This window comes from Tamandua tetradactyla, chromosome 2 (assembly GCF_023851605.1).
Source record: "Tamandua tetradactyla isolate mTamTet1 chromosome 2, mTamTet1.pri, whole genome shotgun sequence".
Lineage (NCBI taxonomy): Eukaryota > Metazoa > Chordata > Mammalia > Pilosa > Myrmecophagidae > Tamandua > Tamandua tetradactyla.
Genome location: NC_135328.1, coordinates 152,363,974 through 152,386,398, shown reverse-complemented (window position 1 = coordinate 152,386,398; position 22,425 = coordinate 152,363,974). Strand labels below are relative to the sequence as shown.

The window sequence follows — 22,425 nt, the reverse complement described above, 5'->3', positions numbered from 1 at the left end:
GAATTTTTAAAAACTGGAATATTAAACCATGTGGGACCTAAAATCCTAATCTAGAAATGTACTGGAGATGGCCCAATAGAGGCACAAAATGCATTTCACCCATGGATATGGGAAGATCATCTTCTTGGGCAGAAAACACTCCATTTGCAGGGAATGTCACACGTCTAGATCCCTGGTACTCTCCCAGCGTGTCCCCATACTTTCCATAGTTCAGTAGCATCCACAGGAAAGTCATATATCTCTCCAGTACTGTTACATTACACAGAGAACATATTCCCTGGGCACTCGTAAAGAATGTTAATAAATAGCACCTTTGCTCCAAAAGTCCCACACACATTTATCTAATGAACTAGTAAAAATTTAGCAATTTTAATTAATGTTCTTGCAGACAAGTGTGTATATGTATATGCATATATACATATATATATATCAAAATTGAGAATTTACAAATAAGATTTGATACATTTAGTCTAGCGGTGGGTAAGTCCATAGAATAAATCAGAAGTAGCATATATTTCCTTTGGTGGTGTTTAAAGTAATTCAGTTCTGCAGAGAAAGTGATCTGAAGCTTAAATTCTGCTAGTTTGGGAGGCGGCCAGTGAGAAAATAGTGTTTAGCATTTCATGAAGCAAGCAAGCTGTTCCCTGGAGATACTGAAGTCTGAATTTTGTGCCTAAAAGGTTTGAAAAGCACATCGAAGCACTGGGCATCCCCTGTAGCTGCTTGTGTCCGATGTCTCTGGGGATGTGCTATTAAAATTTTTTAAATGTGGAGAAGCAAAGTCAGCAACCAAAATGCATCCCGTTTGAACGTCCAGGCCAAGAAGCAGGACCGAGTTCCAGACCAAAGATGATCGGAATGTACAGTATCCACTGCCTTCTTCTGACACCTGGGGCAGTAGGGCTTGTGCTGTCGTCTTGATTTTCCTCTCCAGACCAACAACTCACAGCCCCTAGTGCAAGTGAGTCAATGGGGCAGGTGAGGGTGAGCCTTCAGCATGATGTTCCTGTGGTTACCACTTCCCTGGGATGGTGACCCCGCACTCATACCAGCCCACATAGTAGTAGGGGGTGCCAAAGCCAATTTGGCCAAAGCTGACAGGCTCCTGCCGATACTGGCGATAGTAGCCTGGAAGGGCAAAAGAGAGGGAAAGAAAATTCATGAAAAGCACCTATACTTACAGGAAAAAAATCTGAGCTTTCCAACCTCCATTGGGACTGAAGATTTACCGGAGAAGTTGTTCTGAGGACAATTGGTACTTCCAAATATCTTTGTGTGGTGGGCCCAATAGCCTACCAAGCATGATTAGTGGGAAGAATCCAGCCCCCAGGTGTGCTACACAGGTGGGAAAGTATGAACACTGGTGCACTCTCCATAAGAGAAAGTCATTTTAGCCAATCATTATTGAGCGCTCCCTGCAGGGCAGGCCCTAAACTGGCAAACGATGGTGAACAAGATTCCCATCTGGTTCTCAGAGAACTTATGACCTCCCCGATCCTTTCCTTGCATAGAACCTAATCCTCCAATGGTTAATTCTTAGAATCTGCAGTAGACTTTTAGATCTTTCAGATAAATCTCTCAAAGGAAACAAGTGCTGTTGTACTTCTGACCGTTTCTCCGTTGAAGTAGAAGTGATGCCTCAACCTCCTCCAACAGATTTTGGCAAATCATTGACTGCTCTCACCCCATCAACCCCACTTACATAAAGGGCTCTCTGGCTTTCTATCAGTGTGTAGACTCAATCAACCAGCAGCCCCGTTTAGAGCTGATACAATAACTAGTCATAGAAACGCAGTGAAATGCAGATAATACATATAATAGTTTCCCTGGCCCCTGTAAGATGCTGAAAACATGAAGAAATATGATATGTCCTGTATGTTTATTTTATGGTTTTGTGTATTTTACTGTATTTTAATTCTTTGAAATACATCAGTCGTGTAGAAGCCTATGGTACTTTTTTCCAAACTAAAAATCAGAACGTCTTGCATCCTGAAAATGCCAGATCACTTAGAGTTGAGGGCAAACAAAGTGCTGGTCAGTTGATCTGTTTGTTTGCTTGTTTGGGGGATTGGAGGAATGGTAACATGTTATAAGTTGTTTACCCTTGAGATTAATATATTTCTCCTCACGTTATAACCCCACAATCAGATGGTTGATACAGTATCTCCTCAAGCATATCATGGCTGGTTTACATGTTTATTTACCGTTGCCTTCTTGTGTCTTTGCTCATGCCAGTCTCTGCCTGGAAGGCCTTTTCAATATTTGCATATCCAGCCAGTCTTTTCAACTAAGACCGTTTGCCTTTTCTGAAAACCTTCCCTAACAGCCTCAAGTGGCCTGCCTTCTTTGAATTCATATAGTGACTGCAATCTGTGTAATTTACCAACTGAAAATAGGACCATCACAAAATTCTTGTGATTATTTGTACTTTAAGTTGTCCATACTTATTAGCCTTTTTACACAATTAAATTTTCTTCCCAGCTGTAGAGAATGTTCTTGAGAGCTGGGATTAGGTCTTATATTCCTTTGTATATCTGCCTCCTTAAGGCCCAACCAAGCCCAGAACATGTTAGGAGTATTTTGTTCGTTTGTAGTTTTTATTTTTAGGATACAGAATGCTGCCAACATCCATCTCCAACCCATAAGTCAAAAGCAGAGCTACAGTGAATTCTCCCCTTATTTTAGACCCCAACTCCCACCATCCTGCCCCACCCCCCAACCCTGGTGATCTATCAGGCATTTGTTCATATTACCTTGAATGGGAGGTAGGGCTTCTATATAGGACTGAGGCCCCGTTCTTCCATCCAGGTGGGAATCTACAAATTGGCAATGGTCTTCACCTCTTCCCCAGCTGTCTCCAATGCTATAGAATGTATCTGCACAAAAGAATAGAATGGTCAGTGAAGAGTCAATGAATGGCACCAGGGTTAGGAGTCAGGCAAGTTTTGGATTCCATTTGAAATGGGTATATTACTTAGCTTCTGTGTGACATAATGACGTCAATCTCATATGTGTGACAAGGAATCAGCTAGCTTGGGTATGTTAAAAATTTAGCAAGTATTCAATAAATGGAAACTATTAGCATTATAGGCAGTTTCAGCCTATACATACATGGTAGACTTTTTTATTCCTTTGTTAAAGGGAATGAGAAAAAGTATAGTAGTCAGAGAATATATTATGAAACAACTATGAAAGGCTTGAAGGTTTATAAAAATAGAAAACCTATTTGCATGCATAACTAGAAGAAGGGGGGGTGCCTGTGTCCCGTGACGCTGTCCATGGTTCTGAACCACTGCTGCACAGTAGGGCAAAGTTGTTTCCCCCAATCTTGGAAGAGTGGCGATGGCTGTGGAACCACTCCTAAAAATTCTGAATGAGTAAAGGAGACAGGTGGTGGTAGAAGAGAAAGGAAAGAGCAAAAGGGGACAAATAAGATAGTGGTGGTTAGGAGAGGGGTATGTATATACGCTGGGAGAAACCAAGGTGGGGGGTGGGAGGGGAGACTGTTTTCATATTAGTTTTAAATGATCACATTTTTTAGTTTTAAATGATCACATTGTTTTGTTGGGCAGGCCAACAAAAACAAAAACTTGCCAGTGACAAACTAGAGACCACCTGAAGGAATGTTCTAAAATGTAAATACTAAAAAATTAAGAGATGTGCAAGCTTTAGTATAAAAAATAAGTCTCTGTATTCACTGGTAGAGGCTGGCCTTCCATGCAGAAGACCCGGTTCAATTCCTGGACCATGTACCCAAAAAAATAAAAACAAGTCTGTGTTGGTAGGTGAGGCAAATACTGAGCAGAAATGGCATGGGTGAAGTGTGAGGTGTACAAAGGACACGTGTTATTCTTCGTTTCAATTCCCTATCACATTGAAACAATATGATTTTTATTCCATCACTGAACAATTAATATTTCTGATATAGGTTTTGCCATGTACATTTGTTTCTCTATAAAGTTGTGGCAGGGTAAGAGATGATTTTTCCTCAATACTTCTGGCTTGCATATGTACCTATTATTGAAGTTGTGGCAAAGAAAATAGGTTCTTACTTAACAGGACTTTAGGCTTTATTCCTAAAATGTAGTGAATTTTTAAGAAATATTTTTGAGGGCCAATGCAGTTTTGTATCTGAGCCACAGGGCCACTTGATAGGTTCACACCTCCAGTACACTCTGATGCATATTCTTTGTCAAGTTGGAATCTCAGAAAATCAAATTCCATACCTTCCTATGGCCAACCATCCTCAAAGACCTACCTTTCAGGTTGTCACTGAGGTAGATCTTATACCTCAGTGAATTGCAAAGAACGACTCCCACAAACTTTCTGTACCACGTCCGCTTCACATATTGCCGGCCATGGCAGTCTGTGTAGCCAGGGTCATGCTTGAAACTGAAAGGGATCCAGATGGGCTCCCCACCTTAACGGCACCAAATAGATCCATTAGGCTTTGGTGTTTCACAGAGTTTATTTTTGCACAATGTCTCAGAAAATCTGACTTCAGCATTGGGCCCGGCCTCCCTCCCTCACAGGGCTTTTCTAAGCAAAGTGTACCTCATGTTTTCCTAACTCTCAAGTCAGTGTTTTCTTTCTGTTCCCCCTCTTTCTTGGTACTGAAACACAGAAGTCCAACTATGGATTTGCTTTTTTTTTCCAGAACACATTTAAAATATTTGCATTTCAATAAAGAATTCCTGGAGTTATAAAAAGCCTTTAAAACACAAGAAAAATAGACTGAATGGTACATTCTATCTTTTGGGACATGCCACTCCACTTGCTCCGAAGTCCCTCAGAATAGATTCTTAGTATTTACCATTCAGAAGACTTGTCCTGAACTTAAGCAATAAAGACTTATCAGTTTGTTTGAACACAAAAATTTGCGATACACCTAATGCATTATGCTTATCAATTTCATAGACATCGGCTACCCCATCGTGGTTTTTCACAGATATTGATTGCTATGTGTGACCCAACCAAACAATTCCCAGCTAGCTCTTTTCTTTAGATCACAATGTAGGGTACAAGGAAACCATAAAAATTGTCACAAATTTTGAAAATAAAAAGATATGGTCCACCATTTACATCTGTGAGTAATCACAACAATTTTCATACTCATTACAAGAAATTCAAGATTATCAAGAAGGAAAACTTACCTGGTGGTCTGACCACAAGCAGAGGATTGTCTGTAGAATGAAAAAGAAATAACTGACTTTATTATATTTCAAAATCATGCCACACCGTTGAAAGGTTTATTGTACTGGAACCAGCTAACCAAACTGGAGAAAATAAAGAAAAATCTAAGGTTTATTTAACAGATGCCCACATTTTTCTATAGTTTCTATTTTCTAACCCTTTCCTTTTGAGAAATACTCTTTTCTGGTCATATTGCCCAGTTATCTATATAGAAACAGTGGTTCTTTGAAAATAATAAGATTTTGGCATTGGGTACTACAAAATAATAGAGTCATTATTCAAAATGTCTACCTTCGCAACAGACATTTATAAATAGACAGTGATAAAAAAGAATGAACTGTTGATACACACAGCGTGGATAAATCTCAGTGATGATGCTGAGTGAAAGAAATAAGACAGAAAAGAGTTCTTACAGTGTGGTTCCATTTATGTAAAATTCTAGAAAGTGCAAACTCATCTAGAGTGACAGAAAACAGATCAGTGGTTTCCAAGGGCCAGGAGAGGAGGGGTGCAGAAAGGGGGAGGTGGATTATACAGCAGCAAGGGGAAACCTTGGGGGATGATGGAACTGTTCACTGTCCTGAGTATGCTGATGGCTTCAAGGGAAGAAATATACCTCAAAATTTATTAAATTGCATACTTTAAGTAGGTGCAGTTTATTGTATGCCAATTATACCACAATAAAGCTGTTTTTAAAAAAATGTCTATATCTTAGTCCAAATAGTGCCACTGAGAGAATATGAAACTAACTTTTAAAGGAATTCTGCTCTAGAAAAATTTCCTTTATACAAAACGCCATGGGCTAAGTAAACACGGGCCGGTCTGTTTAAATTTTATTTTTAAAATTATTATGCAGCAAAGTTGACTTTTTCTTGGTGTACAGTTGTGTGTATTTTAGCACCTGTATAGGTCCATGGAACCCCTCCACGATGAGGTTACAGAAGATCGTCTGTCTCTTTGTACAGACCATTTATTCCGACATTATCCACTATTAATGAAATAAAGTGGCATGCCATTAGCTTTACATGCAAATGATTGTCTTGCTCTCCTGCTCTCAACTTCTTACTTTCAATAATCTGCTGTAATCAACTGGGGCAGGGTTGAGGGGAACAATCTAAAACATCGACAGCATAGACAACAACAAAAACCTTACCGCACGGTGCAGCCTGTGCTACATACCTTTACTTTGTTCATTGATTTTTAGCTTATTGTATTTGGCAAATATCACAATTAAGTTACTTGATAATTTTCATGTTTTTAACTTAACTGCTTTCAGCAAGGTAACCCAAAATGAGAAACTTGGTGGAGATATGCAGAGCAGATAATTGTCAATTTTTGTTGTGCATGAGACTCTCTAGGGAGGTTACTGAAAATGAGTTTCCTGGGCCCTTCCGCCCAGCAAGCTGTTATTCAGAGAGCTGGGCTGGGACCCTGGATTTCCATCACACATGCCTTGCACAGCACACGGGATAGGCTGGGACTATGGTAAGAGCTTTTCTTGGAGAAGAAGAAAAGAACTGTTTATTCAAAATTTTGTATTTCCATTCCAGAAATTACATTTATATTACTTTCTACTTCCGGGTGGTTATAGGACTCAAGTTTCTTGGTAGAGTTAGATTTATTTTATCTGACTTTTCTATAGACCTTTATCACGTTAATGCAAACATAAACATAGAGACAGTCCTTACTTTAGCAAATTAACCACCAAATCGTGATTGTCTCCTGCTCTTTCTCAACTGCTAATGAGGAACACACTTCTTAATTGTAACAGCTATTTTTTTTCACACATTTTGATTCAGCAGATTTTGAAACATTACACTTAAAAACACCTTCCAATGACAAATCTTCTGAGATTAAACTGCTTGGAGGAAATAATGTAACCAAATGGAAGCCAGAGCCTATTTGTTGCAGAGCTGGCTCAGCTGGGCTTCTGTAAGTGGGCCTGGCTTGGAGCCATAGGTCCGTCTGAACACTCCAGCTGCATTTTCTGTCCAAAAAGGTCACTAACCCAAGAACTGTCACAGTGGGTCAGCTCTATTGTGTACTGCCTCGGGCCAAGGGCCACAGAACATTTTGTTTATGGGTCTGAGAGCTCTGCACACCAGCATCCCAAAATGCAGGGACATCCTCTGAGTGATGCTGTTTTTTAAGATTGAATAATATTTTAATCAAAGTCTCATTAATAAGTAAAACCATCTCTGCCTCCTTGTATAGAGACTTGACTAATTGCCTCTGGGACCAAATAACATTTATGCTTCTCCTTTTATTGTTTTCAATAAAAAACATTTTAGTAAAAAATTTTAGTAAATATTTCCAGATACATTCAAATTTCTTATCTCTTCCACATTGAAAACTAGATTTTTTCCGTTCCTTGAAATTTAACCCCTCCACTCCACTCCCCCGGCAGTTCCAGTAAAGGCTACTTTTAATTTTGTTATCCAAATTCTAACTTGGGAGAAAGAAAATAATGTATACTTTGTAAAGAAATATCCAAGATGATCTCAATAAATAGGAAAGTAAGGATATTATTTCCTTGGTTTTTCAATCATAGTCATTATTCTAGATCATTTGTTTTGTCTTTAAGAAAAGGAAAAAGACATGCAAGAATGTAAAGTCTTCTATACCTGACTCAGTAACAAATGAGACTGATGGGCTAATGGGTCCCAAGCCATAAGGATTTTGGGCTTGAACTTTGAAATAATACCTGAAATCAAAAGAAAAAAAAACGTTTATTGAGGAGAGAAATGTCTTTAATTTTTGTGTTATGAGACAGATTCCAAAACTACTGAATACCTATTTCGTGCAAGAGTTTCAGTCCTATTTTTCACAAATGCATACTCGTCTGGTGTTTCCTCACATTATTTCTGAACTTTCTCATTTTTTCTAAACTTTTCAAAACAATATGACTACCATAGCAAAGGCATATGACTCATATATGCCACATGCCTAGGTGATGTTAGGGGTATGTTAGGCAAATAGGTACTAGAAGAGTGTGCATTAACTTAGAGAATCAAGAGTTACCACTGCCCTGTGCAGACTCTTCCTAATTTCATCCCTGATGAGATGCTCCACTCTGATCCTGCTCGTTAGGCCCAGGTCCAAGCTTGAGCTCCGTAACCCAAGACAGGGAACTTGGCAGCAAAATACTGCAGAGAGCTATTCAAATCTTAATCAAATTCTTTCCACTGGAGACCAGGTAAGAAAGAGTCTGACGCAGTAATGATGCAACTCATTGTTGGGAGAGAGTGAACAAATCCAGATGTTGGCCTCCTTGGTGGAACTAACATGACAACGATGTTTTGGGTGCATGACAAGGGCTATGGTTGGCCCTGGAGCTGGGAATGGAGGGCCTCAGCAGTCACTAAGTTATACTGCCTGAGCTTCTGTGCTGCAAAGAAAGAGAAGTAAGTCCAGGAAGGGTAAGGAGAAAACGCCTGGAGAAAGAGGCTTTCTTGTAAGATTAAACTTTGCCTTGGAGCAGAGAATGTGTTAGAAAGAAAGCAGATTGTTTGTTGGATCATCTAGAGGGAGGTGATAGGCAAGTAGGCTGGGAGTCTCAAAAGCATGTTACTTTACACTTCTCAGAGCTAAAAGACAGAAAGTGTGTGGTCAGAAAAAGACTGGAGAGCGACGCCACAGTAGTGGCTCCCATATTTATTCTTAATCTTCTGTGTTTTCCTTCCTTCTGGGATTCCAGATATTATGTCCTCTCTTAGTACTTAGATACTTACAGGTGAAGGATTAGGATAAAAATCCCTGTGATTGGTGACTCTCCAGCATTTTAGAGAATTCAGAAAGAGCCATCTCCTATGACTTCTGGCTGGCAAGAATGTGACACCTCAATGTTATACTTGGATGACCACTGTTACTTTGGAATTAATAAAATACTGTAGGGGAAATGTCATGTCTGGATTGGTAGATAACCATGAAATTCCTGGTCCATTTGTAACATCAGGCAATCAAAATATTTATTTTATCAGGTCAGACATACTGATTAGATGTACTAATTAAAATGCATGGAATTTAAAAAGGTGAATTATCTACATTTAGAGAGTAAAGGTTAATGGTTATTCCATCTGCCCTAATAACAAGACTTTTCAGCTGTTGAGCATAACCCGGGGATTCTCTCTGGCCTCAAAATGTACAGCAATAGTTTACTCTGAGTTTGATTAAACAGAAAATAAAGAAAAATCCACTTGCTAAAATTAGTTGTCTTTTAAGTCTTTCAAGAAAGTCATTCACATCTCATTTAAGAGAATTCTTCTTCAATTTCATTAAAAAAAAAACAGACATGCACAACTAAAAACATATGAGTTTCCAAATCCCAATTTGCTCAGCAGTTTGTGTTTTTCCCAATTCTGCATACTTTGATTCAGTGGTTGTGGAGTTATTTAAGGCAAACGCTGCAGTCAGCTTAAGCACTGGATTTGGCATCTGTCAATGATGCAGGTCAAACTACACAGATACTTATTTCTTCTTTAAAAAAGGAAATCAAAACATAAAGAATGAGCTTATATTCAGAGGCCACATGTGATATTTCTGCTGAAAAGTTTCCTAAGCCATAGCTGGAATCAGCTGGCTACCACTTCCCCATTCTCCACAGAGGGAGCCCTTGCTGTAATTAGGGAGAAGGCAAAAGAGCTGATGAAAAGCTGAAAGACTATGCAGATTTCTTTTTTATATCAATTTTATTTTATGTTGAAAAGCTAAGTATACTTCAGATCTACATTCCCCATGTGCAGTGATTCTAGTCCCACAAAAGCCACATGCCACACTTCCAAAGACATGCTTCCATTTGAATTTCGCCTTATGTGTCAAAGTAAATTCAAATATGCTGATCTTGAAAACAATAAGAAATTATGAAAAACAGTCAAATTTCCATTTTCAAAACCCACACCGAACTTTTTCTATGGACTAAAACATGTATTTCATACTCAGAATATTCTCTCCCACATCCAAGTAATAAAAACAATCCACGCCTCGCCTTATATAAGCTTTTAGCCCCTTCCTTTGAATAACAATGATCCATTTTTGTACTCTGAATATGGATTTAAAATTTGAAGCCTCCAGTAACTTGGGCCCTGTGGATATGCCCACTTAAGTAAAAAATAAGACTCAATTATAAAGAACCAGAGGTGATCTTGACATGCCAACTCCTCTTAAAATCAGATTTCTGCTTGTATCTCTGGCAAGTCACTTTCCAAAGAGAAGCCCTAAGAACTGTGCTGAACAAAAGGGAAATGGAAGCCTCTGTGGAATCAACATATAGTCTACTAAAGTAACCCTCTCAAATCCATTTTGCATTAGGAAGATGCCAAAAATAAATGAGTGTCCTTGCATCATGTTCACAGTCTCCCAGGGCTCTGAGGAAAAGTATGTAGAAGGAGCCACCCATTCTATGTGTCCCAGCTACTCTCCATCAGAAGAACAAATAACCAGGTAGGTATCCTGGGAAGAAGGCTACACTAGCAGATGCTTCTCCCAGATTGTACATAAGGGTGCTGACTGTGGGTAGAGGGTAGGACAGAAGTGAGAACAGAATCCAGAGAATGCCTGAGAACGGCTCATCCAGCCACCTCTCACCCCTCACCCTTCTTCCCTTACTCCTCACCCCTCACCTGTCACTGCACTGCACATGGGTCTCCTTTCCTCTCAATAGCATAGCTAGCTTCAGGGCCCTCATTGCCTAAAGCAATTTTGCCTCATGCCACCTCTACCTTCTTTAGATCTTGCTTCTGCAGGGAAGCTTGCCTGTCCCCTCAAACCCCAGGCTCAGGGGAAAAATAAATCCCCTTATTTTCCACTCTTATAGCAAGGTGCACTGCTCCCTCATAATACCAGTTAAAGTCTATATTTATGTTACTTAAAAAATACCTGTCTCCTCTGCCAAACTTGAAGCTCTACAAGGACAGGGGCATGGGAATTTTGCTATCTCCTACCCAATCTATCCCCAGTGCATAACACAGTGCCCTGTGTAGTGTTAATACTCATACAGATTTACTGAATGATCCGCGGGTACCCAGTAACTGCCTATGAAAGAATGGATAATCCAGCATCTTATATAGTCATCTCCTGACATTATTCAAAACTCAACATCAGTCTGGCAGCAAGTTTCATGTATAAAACATGACACTGAGGGTCGGAAGAGTAAGATTCAAATTCTGCTGCAAGTAGCTGTGTGGCACACAATTTCTAGGGCCTCTTATAGTTTTTGATAGCACAACTGTGCTATAAATTAAAGTTGTCACTCTATACACATGCACACATACAATTAGACATTAACCCCATCTTCTCTAATTTTGTTGTTTTTCTTTTCTTTCATCTGTTTTTTTTTTTTTTAATTTCACTACTCTTAGGTAAAAATAAATACAAAGGCTTTTTCAGTTTCCTGGTTTGAGACTTATTTTTACTTTGCCAAATCCTGAGAGTCCTAACAGTTTATGAAAGCTCAGTTCAAGTAAGCCCAAATGGCACATTAAAATGCCCTGAAGAAAATCCCCAGCCAGTTCAGAAGCCTCTCTGCTCCCCTGGCTATTGCCCAGATTCTATTCCATTGAGCACATTTCTGTTTAATGAGTATTTTGTTCCAACCTGCTCTGTGTTCTTCTGACTATGTGGAAAATGAGACCTGAGGCCAACCATCATGGCACTTTGAGCTCTTTGCTAGGTAAATATGGCAATGGCAGTGTGCTAGAGCCATCTGTCATGGCTTGTGACAGATGATTAATAACTATTGGGGAATTTTGCAGGACCATTGGTAGCTTGATTTGGCCACTGTGGGAGTATTTATACCACAAAAAAATTGGCTAACACTGTAAATCAGGGCTTTTATTTTTTTCCAAGAGAGCCAGTTTCCCCACACACCACTGTTCAACCAGCACATGCCTGGTGCTTTGCCTGTGTCCACGCACCAGGAATTTTCCTGATGATCATTACCATCAAAACCAGACAGTACAAGAGAGGAAATGAACACTCACTCTCCTGTACCCTTGGGAACAAGTTTTGCATATTCCACACTCAGAGCTATAAATGCTGGATCCCAGCTTGGCACTCGGTCAGTCCCAGGTCACTTTCCAGTTTAGGAAGACAAGCTTGTAACCTCTATTAATGCGTAACTTCTGAAAAACTACATGACTTTGAACATCAGTTTATGAAAGTGTTTAGCAATTGTTAACTTCATTAATGGCACGTATGAAGGTGACACTGCCTAATGCCACCACACAGGTGACTAAAATGGGATCAATTCCCTTTCCAACACACAGAGCAACCTTTCTTTTCCCAACTGTAAAAAGTGTTTAATCTTTGGAAAATAGGGAACAAAATGTAAACAAAATAAACTGATTATTAAAAAACACATAGTAGGGGGCGGGCCGCGGTGGCTCAGCGGGCAAAGTGCTTGCCTGCTATGCCGGAGGACCTCGGTTCGATTCCCGGCCCCAGCCCATGTAACAAAAACGGAGAAACAGAATACAATAAAACAAGAAAATGTTTAAAAATGTTTCCCTTTCTTCCTTCCTTCCTTCCTTCTATCCTTCCTTCCTTCTCTCTGTCTTTCCTTTAAAAAAAAAAAATAAATAAAAAAATAAAAAAATAAAAAAAAAAAAAAAAACACATAGTAATTTTCTCCTAAGAAAATGCATGACCTATCTCACTGATATTCTATGAGAACTAAACCGAAACCACAAAAAGAAAAAAAAAAAATCATGAAAACATTTCAACTAATCCTTTCATTTTATTATCTGTGACCACGTAAACAAGGTCTCATTTTATTTTGCTGTTTTGAAATGACTGACACATCATACCTTGTGTTTGGCTTCAGGTTCTCAATGGGCAAATGAGTTACTGATGACGCCTGAGTAGACCACTTGTTCCTGATGAAATCCTCATAGGATGCACTATAAACCAAGTAACCTACAAACAGAAATAAGGAGGAATCCAGTGAACCTCAAGGAGCCAAATAACACAAGAGCTATTGCCAAATGGAGAAGGATAACAGTGAGGGGCTGGTGTAGGTCCAGTTGCGTGGGAAAAGTTCAAGAAGAGTGAGCTGCATGGTGGGTCAGCGGGATACAAAATCAGGACTCCAGATGCGGATAGCAAAAGTAAAGATATTCCTTGAAGACTGGTGGGTTGCCTAATTATCTTCCTTCTATCTTCTAAACTCCCTGGCAAATCCTATCTAATCTTGAATGAACAGAGGAAAAAGCAGCAGCAGAAAAAAGCAATGACCTTCACACTTAAGAATTTCCTGATAGAGATGTGCACAATTCTCCTTCACGTCCCATGAAGACCCCACCGATGGAGACTGCTATGCATGTGTGTATGGCTGAAAGACCCCAAACTCACAGTAATCTCTTCACCTATTTGGTAAAGGCTCTTCTTTTATTTCTACTTCAATATCTGTGCCTTCCCTTGACCCCACTGTGTAATGACAGCAGGCCAAGTAGCTTTTCTTTAGGTTTGTCTTGCAGGTAAAGAGTCGGTGCTCTATTTGCTTATTGATGAAGAGCGATCTTCATCTTCTTTTTTAGCCTTTTGGGGTCTGCTGCTGTTCCTCCTCACGATAGGGCTGGCATGTTCTACCTTAATCAGATGACAGCAGTACGCTCAACTTTACTAAGGAGGGTTCAAGTCTCTATAAATACCTCTTCTGAATTATTTTTGCGAGTTGCATGAGTTCTCAGAACTGGGGCACTGAGGTCTGGCTACAGGCTAGGTGAATGACATGTAACGGATATGGTGACAGTGAAGTATGTCGGGAGCTCCGGAAGTCTGAGAAAGCGTGACTGATGGCAAAGTGAACAAGTAAGCTTGTTTTTCAGATGCGGGCCCTCTACAGGAAAATAGAGGAATTGCGTCTGAATTAAGTTGCCAAGAAGATCAGGGGGAGTTGTGGGGTCTGAGGGCTCTTTCCTCACTGCGTGAGCCCTCAAGGGAGGATGACCGTGGCTGCATTCTCAGCCTGCAGCCAGGGTATGAGGCATCCTACGGCTCACAAGGACAGTGGAATATCTACATTAAGTAAGACTTGTTATGCAAGGGATCAGAAGCTGAATAGCTAAAAATAAGGTTTTCAACCATTTCCTCTGTATACCTGCTTGCTGAAAAATTGCCATTCATGAAACCATATTCAATTAATAAAATAATTTCCTGGCCATTTGGACTACATGCTTTCCTCCTTCCGTGACTGGTTTATTTGCTTTCTAGTAGAAACACAAAGGACTTCACAGACCCTGGTTTCTGTGGTCCACACAGCATATGCCCTGCAGGAATCAGTGCTTTTCAGTCACACCAAAGACTGAAACTTCTTAATTCTTCACCTTCGCTGCAACCCTTCTGCTTCCCACGGCAAAATGCCCAGGGGATTCCTTTCCGTGTCACTAGTCCTGCCTTTTGCGCAGCTGTGCAAACTACACAAAGACAAGACTTTCTTTGGATGTTCTTGGAAAATTTTTTCTCATTTTCAGAGATATCATCACCACCTCCCCTAAGACACACATAACAGTGCACACACATTCCTTCCTCATACCACACACACAGGGCCAGAATGAATCTTGGGCAGCAGAAGGAACTATTCAAAGAAAATATCAATACTCTTTCCGCAAAAACTTATTTCAACAGATTATTCTCAAATACATCCTTGGCAGAGTCACATGAACTTCTTAAAGGTCAAGTCCTAGGAGGCTCAAGAGCCTTGGGAATTTTTCCATCCTACCCAATTCTCACATAAGGAATTCAGAAGCACCCAAACTGGCTGTGCTTGCAGGCATAGGAAGAGGCTCAGTCTCAATCCAAGAGTTGACTATGGTACCAGTTGGTATCCTTTCATCACCCTTGCTACAGGATCTGCTCTTACAGGAGGCTGCTTGGGCTCCCTGATTATTTACAGGTTTATAGAATGCTAGTTAGAGTTGCAACAATAGTTTGCATATGAGGATCCAAGCCCATGGAGACAAAGTATCTAGCTTAAAGTAACATAAATCTGGGACTGCTCTTCTGAATTCTATTTTGTGCTTTTACACAACGCCACAAGGCTTCCCTTGCTGCCTACAGCTCTCCCTATTGAAGAAGACAACTATATCCATCCAAACATACAGATATACATTGGCTCATCCATCCTTTCTTGTTCTGTATTCCATCTACAAACCCATGAGAGTTCTGAGCCACCTGTCCAGAACACACCTGTTACCACGTCTCCTGGGTTGGCTTTGTCCCAATCCACGATGACAAACGAGTGGCAGCCTTCCATGGCCACCACGGTAATGTTGCGGGGGGTATACTGAGGGGGCAAGCTACTCTTCCTCAGGTCATTGGGAATGATTTCATCCAGGCTGTCCACTTGGAAGTGATCCAGAGCATCGGTCAGAGAGCAGGGGGCTGATGGGTCTTTATTTAGGTACGTCACATACGGAGCTGGAAAAGAGAAGAGACACCAGATGGGACTGCTGAAGGCTTTCTCTGGAGGGAGAAACTCCATGGAGTCAGACACAACATTCAGCCTCTCCCAAATGGACAGAGGCCCCAGGGCCCCCAGCCCAGATGTCAATCCCAAACGCACATTCCCAGGTCTCTCTAGTGATCATTCATGGATCCATGTTTATCTTCCAGTCTTGCGATTTTAAAAGATCCTGCTGCCATATCAACAACAGTGACTATGTCCTGAAAGTGATTTTGAAAGTTTCCCCAAACCACATATCAATGTAATATAGGCTTACAGTGTTATGCTATTCCTACGCCTAGAAATTTGGGAAAAGTGTGTGTCAGGGCTAGTGGACACTTAACTAGATTTCCTACTACTCACTTCATTCCCTACTCTGTCTTGAGGGTATGTACGCATGTGTGTGTACACTAATCAAAATGTACAGCCCTTAGCTTACCATCATTCAGCCCTGGGTAGTTAAGGGTTCACAACCCCCTACAACCATCTGGAATATCTGCACACAAACCCAGACCTGAACAGACTTCTTCAGCATTACTTCTCAGTACAATAATAGCTACATACATTTATAGACAGGTTTACAGGTATTTTTTACATACGTTATTGTAGTGGCGACAAGAGCTCTGTAAATAGTGCAGGAAATGAACTGTTGCCCCATGTCACAACCAAGCTGACTGATGCTAAGAGGATACCCACTAATCACTGGTCGAACAAGAGACTCTGGAGCTCCAGTGCCCAGTTGTCTTGATTATAGTCCACTCTTTAAGAAGTTAGAAATGCCATGGCATTTATTTGGGAGCTTTACACATGCAAGACTCTCAAGGACACTCAGGTATTAATTTCTAGTAATTTCTAAATGTTGTATCGGATCTTTTGGTACTAGGCTTTCATTCTCAGTGGCTGATAGGACTGAAAGCAATTTTTAGCTCCTCTACTTTCCAATAATTTCTATAAAATTAGACCTTTAAAGCTTGCCCATGGGTCTCCTCAGGAAGATTGGGGCGTAGTCCTCCTCTGCTTTATAAAGTCATAGACATATGAAAATAGCCAGACAATAGTAAGCCTTTCAGTGCTTAGAAAACTTCTTTGGAACAGCTAATAATAGCACTGAAAGCATTTCGATTTCTGTCATGGAACTTTAGAGAGGGGAAAGTCAGAACATTTGGTAAATCAGCCAGACTGTTACACCGCATGGAATAGCATTAACACTTGCCTCAGGAATGCTACCTCAGAGTAATAATCTTGTCCTTCAAGTACGTGTGGTTTAGGAACTCAATAACTACATCTCGGCTGGCAAGAGTCACTCCCTGCCCCTGTCAGAGCATTCGTTTGGAAACAGAGAAGTGCGATATTAGTTTAAGCTGTTGCTTGTCTCCACTTGGTAATATATTAATACAACTGACTCATTAGTGAACTTCGTTAAGGGCATGGGAAAAGAAGAGTCACGGTGGGGATAAAACACATTTTAGTTAAATAGAAGTTCCTACTTGAAAGTGTTTTAATAACTGAGAGAGAAGAGCAAATTAAATTTCCAGATTCCATGTCCTCCAGGCTCATGAAAATTATAAGAAATAACTTAAGAAAAACAGCGTTGGCTCTGTGATACTATAATAAGCGCTAGTGGCTCCATTTGCAAACAGCTCATTTTTTGATGAAACTAACAAACAACATGCAGACAAGGCCGAGTGGTAAGACTCGTTTTAGGAAAGTTGGCCACATGAAAAACAATTATTTTCCCTGGTCCCGATGACTTTAAAAAAGTGATCCTGACTTCCAGTCTAAACAAGACAACCCCTCCAAACCCTCCTCTGCCGGCTACCAAATGTTCGCCTGCATTCTCCCTTCCACTGACTTTCGCAGAAAGCAAAATAGCATGCATCTCAACCGGACTAGCTCACGGGGTCACCCCAAATGGAAACTTTTTGAGGATAACGTAGTCACAAAGTACACCGCCTTGGCAGGGCCAAAAGATTAGTTATGCTCTTCTTTTTCAAAGTACTAAAGAGCATACGCTTAAAAAACCCATGTTTCTCTTATTAAGGAAATTTTATTTACCAACAAATCGTTTCTTTCCAGCCAGATCAAATTCTTCTTCAGGAAAAGAGCTGATTGAGCCTTCTGGTGAAATAACATTCATTGCAGCCGTAGTAGTAGAGCCCGTGGTGGTGGGTGGTGGCCGTGAGGTCTCAAACTCATAATCTGAAAAGGGTATGAAGGCTTTATAATTGGGCACTTCAGATAAGGTACACTATTTGCAGTCAAAAGATATGTTCATGAGATGCAATCCTAGTCTAAAAAAGAAAAGAAGCAGAAAACAGCACATACACAAACACAGACTGAAATAAACTCTACGCCGAAACACAATTTGTTTCAAATAAAATAGTATTTTCTCCCCTATTGGTCCTCTCAGAAGAGCAGCTACAGACAGAAGAGAAGGAAAAAAAGAAACACATATGACCAGAAAAAATGAGGTTTTAGAAGCAGAGCTGAAGCGAACCTTAGAATGCATCCAATTTTATGCTGTTATGTCACTGGTCCAAGGCTCTTCTCTACCTGAATGATTTGCCCTTGTAGAGTCATAAAAGATTCACAAGAGAAAATATAAACTTGACTTTTTTTTTTTTTTGCCCTGTCTTTTGGGTATGGCCTTTTTGTAGGTGTGGGGTGGATAGGATTAATTCTGTTAAGAGAATTAATCCTTTAACCTTTCAAAAAATAATAATAAATGTCTGCTCCCCTTTCAACTGCTCAAAGAGAGTAAGAAAGGTGTTTAGCATTTTCAAAGGCACTAAAAAGCTTTTGTTTGCTTTTAACATCTGCTGTTTTTCTAAGTTAGTTTTGGTTTGAAAACCTTGGGATTAAACCACTACTTCAAATTTTATTTTGATTACATCAAAAGTGACATTATTGACACATTTGCCATTTAAGACAATTGGAGTTATAGATAATGGCAGGCAAGGTGAAGCACAACGGAGAACACCAAAGGCTGGCACTGTGGTGGGGAAAAGATTCCCACATGAATTTCTTCACCTGCAGAGTCAACTTATAAAACATGTGACTCAAAACAATCACAGGGTCAGAAGTATAATAACAACATCAGTGACCTTTAATTAAGTAATTGTTCCAGACACTAAACAAGGCATTTTAAATTCTCACTCTTGTAAATTTACCCCCACCTGAAAAAGATGGTATGAAACTGACACATCTACATCATCACATTTTTTACATAATTAGAAAAGAGGAGAAAAGGAAAGAGTGAGAAAGAGGAGGCTCAAGAAAGGAAGCAAGATGTTAGTTAAACAAGGTATTTTTACAGCTAAATGGGGAAGCGGACTGTGTTAGCCTTAGAGTTTCTTTAGAGGAGAGACTGAGGGAAAGAGAATAGGGGGTAAAACAGAAGCTGTTTTTTTATATCAAGTACCCTGCTTTTCTTTAGATTATCTATGTATTCTGGGGTGGCTTGAAAGGGAGTGGGGAATTGCCACCCTTCCCTAAGCCAGCCCTCGAAACTGCCACCAAGCTTAGAGTTCAGAAGGAAGCTGCCTTCAAGACCATCCATTTAGTAACTGAAATAAGATCCTATGACCAAGAAAGAAATCGTCCAAATAATTTTTTTAAATCAGTACCTTCATCGTATACAACGTATGCTTCTTCTGTAGGTATGGCTGTGCTGGCCTCCGATCCTGAGAAATCATCTACCGAGAAAGAGGGAATGGAGGCTCATAAAATGCTCTAGTGTTCCCTCTCAGTCTCTGCTAGAATCATACCCAGGGCACAGCAATTCAATCCCCACAATCGTTCCACGGAAATAAGTCACCCATGCCAGAAGCTCTTACAGCTTTGTCAGAGGGAAGGTCATCACACATGGAACTGGAACTCCGATTTTTCTTTCTTTTGTGCTCAGAAAAGTGCAAACAAAATGCCCCCGGGATGAAAAGAAGTACAGCTCCCAGAGGGTGCATTTCCAAATCTCTAACACAGTAACGCTCCCCACCTGGCCAGGTGCCAAGAGTAGGCCCTGGCATCGTCATTTCACAAGCCTGGAAACAGAGATTCTCAGAAAGCAGGGTAGGATGGAAAGGCAGTTGGAGATTGGAGCACATGGTGGTGACAAAAGTCACTTCAACTGCAAATACCTCTGTGCAGCCCACCTTCATTCTCTCTGCCCTCCTCAATCTCGCGGGTTAAAAACTCTAGAGCCAGGGTGACTTCCTGTCTTTCCGACATTCTAACTAAGGTAAATCGCACCATCTGGGAGTTCCCTGCGTGTCACGATTCCCTTTCAACTTCCACCCTCTCTCACTAACCCAGGAGGGAAATCTGTACTAATTAGATTACTTAATTTGCACATGAGGTATGGAGATAGTATTTCAATAGTTACCAATTTCTTCTTTCAGATAGGTTCGACTGTACACAAAACTATGAAATCTAGTGTGACTACAGAATTATACTTTAAATGCAATTTATAAAATTTTAGATGTGATTTCTTATGTGTCTTCCAGGAAACCCTAATTAGAAGAACAATTATTAAAATTCCTGTAATGACTGAAACGATCCAGTGGCATGGGTAACACAAGATCAAGGAAGGCAAGTGTTAAGTTTAAGCAAAAAAAGGCATGTTTTGCCTCAGTTTTCTGGGTAGTATGAAGAAAGTATGATGAAATTAATTACACTGTTCTTTACTCGGGAGATAAAGAGGCAGCCGTAAAAGGGAGAACATCACTCTGTAGCTGATAAAATCCAGAGGCAAAAGATTTTTTCACTCAAAAATTTCAGCAAAATTCCTTTTCTCTTTTTGACCTGACGCCCACAGCAATTATGTAGGACTCTTTAAACTCAATGTTTTCTTAAAAGGGAATGAGGTGGGGCAGGGGGAGACAAGAAGAAGTCACTACGACTTATTAAATGTCTTCTGTGCACCAGGCACTTTTATGTATATATTAATTAATTAGTTAATCCTCACAAAAGATCTGTGTGAAATGTAGAACTTACAATCCCCACTTCTTAGCCAAGGACAACAAGAATCTGGCAAAACCAAAAATGTGCCTGGAGTGACAAGGCTGGGAACGACCAAGCTGTAACAGATTTCAACTTCAAGCCACTGGCCCCAAAGACTGTACTTTATACATCATAAAACTGCCTCCACTTTCAAAAAGTAGAGCTAGACTATCAAATTGTTTGTAAAACTTAAGGAGCTCTATTAAAATATCATTCCAGTCTTATAAAAGGAACACTGTAGTAGAAAATATATAAACTTCCATTACTAAAACAATTATATGCACAAATTCTGAATTTTTTTTTATATTTGGGGAATCATTAATCATTCTTCAGAAATATGCTAATATAATAATTCTACCAGCCTTGTTCAGCCCAGTTTAATACCACTGTGGATGTTTGGGGGCCAAAGCAAACCCCATCAGATGAGGACACTGGCTAACTGGTGTTGCCTGCCCAGTGCCACTGAATTTTTGGGGGGGTTGGGGTGCATGGTCCAGGAACCGAGCCGAGGTCTCCCTCATGGAAGGCAAGCATTCTGCAGGACCACTGCATTTTATTGTGGAAGGCCCGGTGGCTACCACTCCGAGGTCCCGGGGAGATGTCCCTAGCACCTGCTGTTCCCTTGAGGTTAGAACTCTGGGCATATTCTCATGGCACCAAGGAAGGTTAACATGAAAGAAGATGTAAATTATCATCTTTCAGGGAGGTAGGACAGTCATGTCCATAAAATTATTAAACAAAATTTTCCTTTAGGTCATTCCAATGTCAATATGCCTGGATCCAAGAGGAATCACTTCTGAACTGGTTCAAATCAGACAGTTTGCAGAGTCACAACTAAAGTTCACGGTTATCTTGCCATTGTTTCCTGGGATACCATTTTCTGTTCCTTATCAATTTAACTTTTAACAATATCATCATCCCCCCCACACACTTTTTGATTCAGTTCCATTTCATCAGGGGTATTATTTTTAGCCAGGTCAAAAAGGAATAAATTTTATGATTTTTTTTTACATCTCAGAGTGAACATAAAGTGGGAAAATCTGTTGTTTCCTTTGTGGATTCTTGGTGTTGAGTGTAATTCCTTGAGGTGCTGAAATACTCCTAGTATTTTCAGTGGCCAGAAAAATGGTGCCTTTGATCTGCAAACTGGGATGACTTCTTGAGTTGAGTACAGTCAAGTCCTCTGGCATAAGTAAACATCCAACTGAGTGATTTAGTGTTTTTTTCCTAACACCAAGTCAGGCAGAATTTTTCTAGAATAACATCATCTTGACTCCCAAGTAAAAGAAAAACTGTAATTTCCAGATGTACTGAAACGAATTTACAAACAAGTTTTTTGGTTTCTTTCAGAGTTGACCAACAGAATCTGCCACACATGAATGCCATTTTGAACCACTTGGGACTGCGTAGCACTAGATGTTTTATAAGTCAAAACATCAATATCAAAACTTCAATCTCTTCATATAAAAGTACTTGCCATTCATAAACCGTGGTGGCATGGTTGGTCCTCTCAAATGGTTTATCCAAATGGTCATGAAAAAAAAAATGAATGCAAAGTGTCACCAAAGAATTGGACTTCAGCTCCAAAGATACTCTGCAAAAATGAAAACTAAAATTCTCAATAGAAGTTGAGAGAGAAGAGGTAAATGACAGCCATTTGAAATTCAAGAATATCTTTTACAAATTGTATGGTTGGTCCAGCTCAAGTGAATTTTCAAATATTTGCCTTGTATTTCCTGTCTTGAGAGAGAGCTGTGACACGGCCGAACTGTTTTCAATAATAACTGAAGTTTTTC

At 40.1% G+C, this 22,425-nt stretch overlaps 1 protein-coding gene across 1 annotated transcript in view; it reads right to left on the bottom strand.

The window, feature by feature from the left end:
- Positions 1-353: 353 nt before the first annotated feature.
- Positions 354-22,425, bottom strand: part of FNDC1 (fibronectin type III domain containing 1) — a 112,616-nt gene continuing 90,544 nt past the window's right edge. Inside the window, exons 15-23 of the mRNA XM_077149399.1 lie at positions 19,258-19,326; positions 17,687-17,830; positions 15,376-15,606; positions 12,996-13,104; positions 7,818-7,897; positions 5,154-5,183; positions 4,259-4,420; positions 2,754-2,876; positions 354-1,128 (exon numbers count right to left, since the gene is read on the bottom strand). Of these exons, the coding sequence (XP_077005514.1) occupies positions 1,013-1,128; positions 2,754-2,876; positions 4,259-4,420; positions 5,154-5,183; positions 7,818-7,897; positions 12,996-13,104; positions 15,376-15,606; positions 17,687-17,830; positions 19,258-19,326 (1,064 nt within the window). The 3' untranslated portion in view covers positions 354-1,012. The remainder of the gene's footprint in view (positions 1,129-2,753; positions 2,877-4,258; positions 4,421-5,153; positions 5,184-7,817; positions 7,898-12,995; positions 13,105-15,375; positions 15,607-17,686; positions 17,831-19,257; positions 19,327-22,425) is intronic.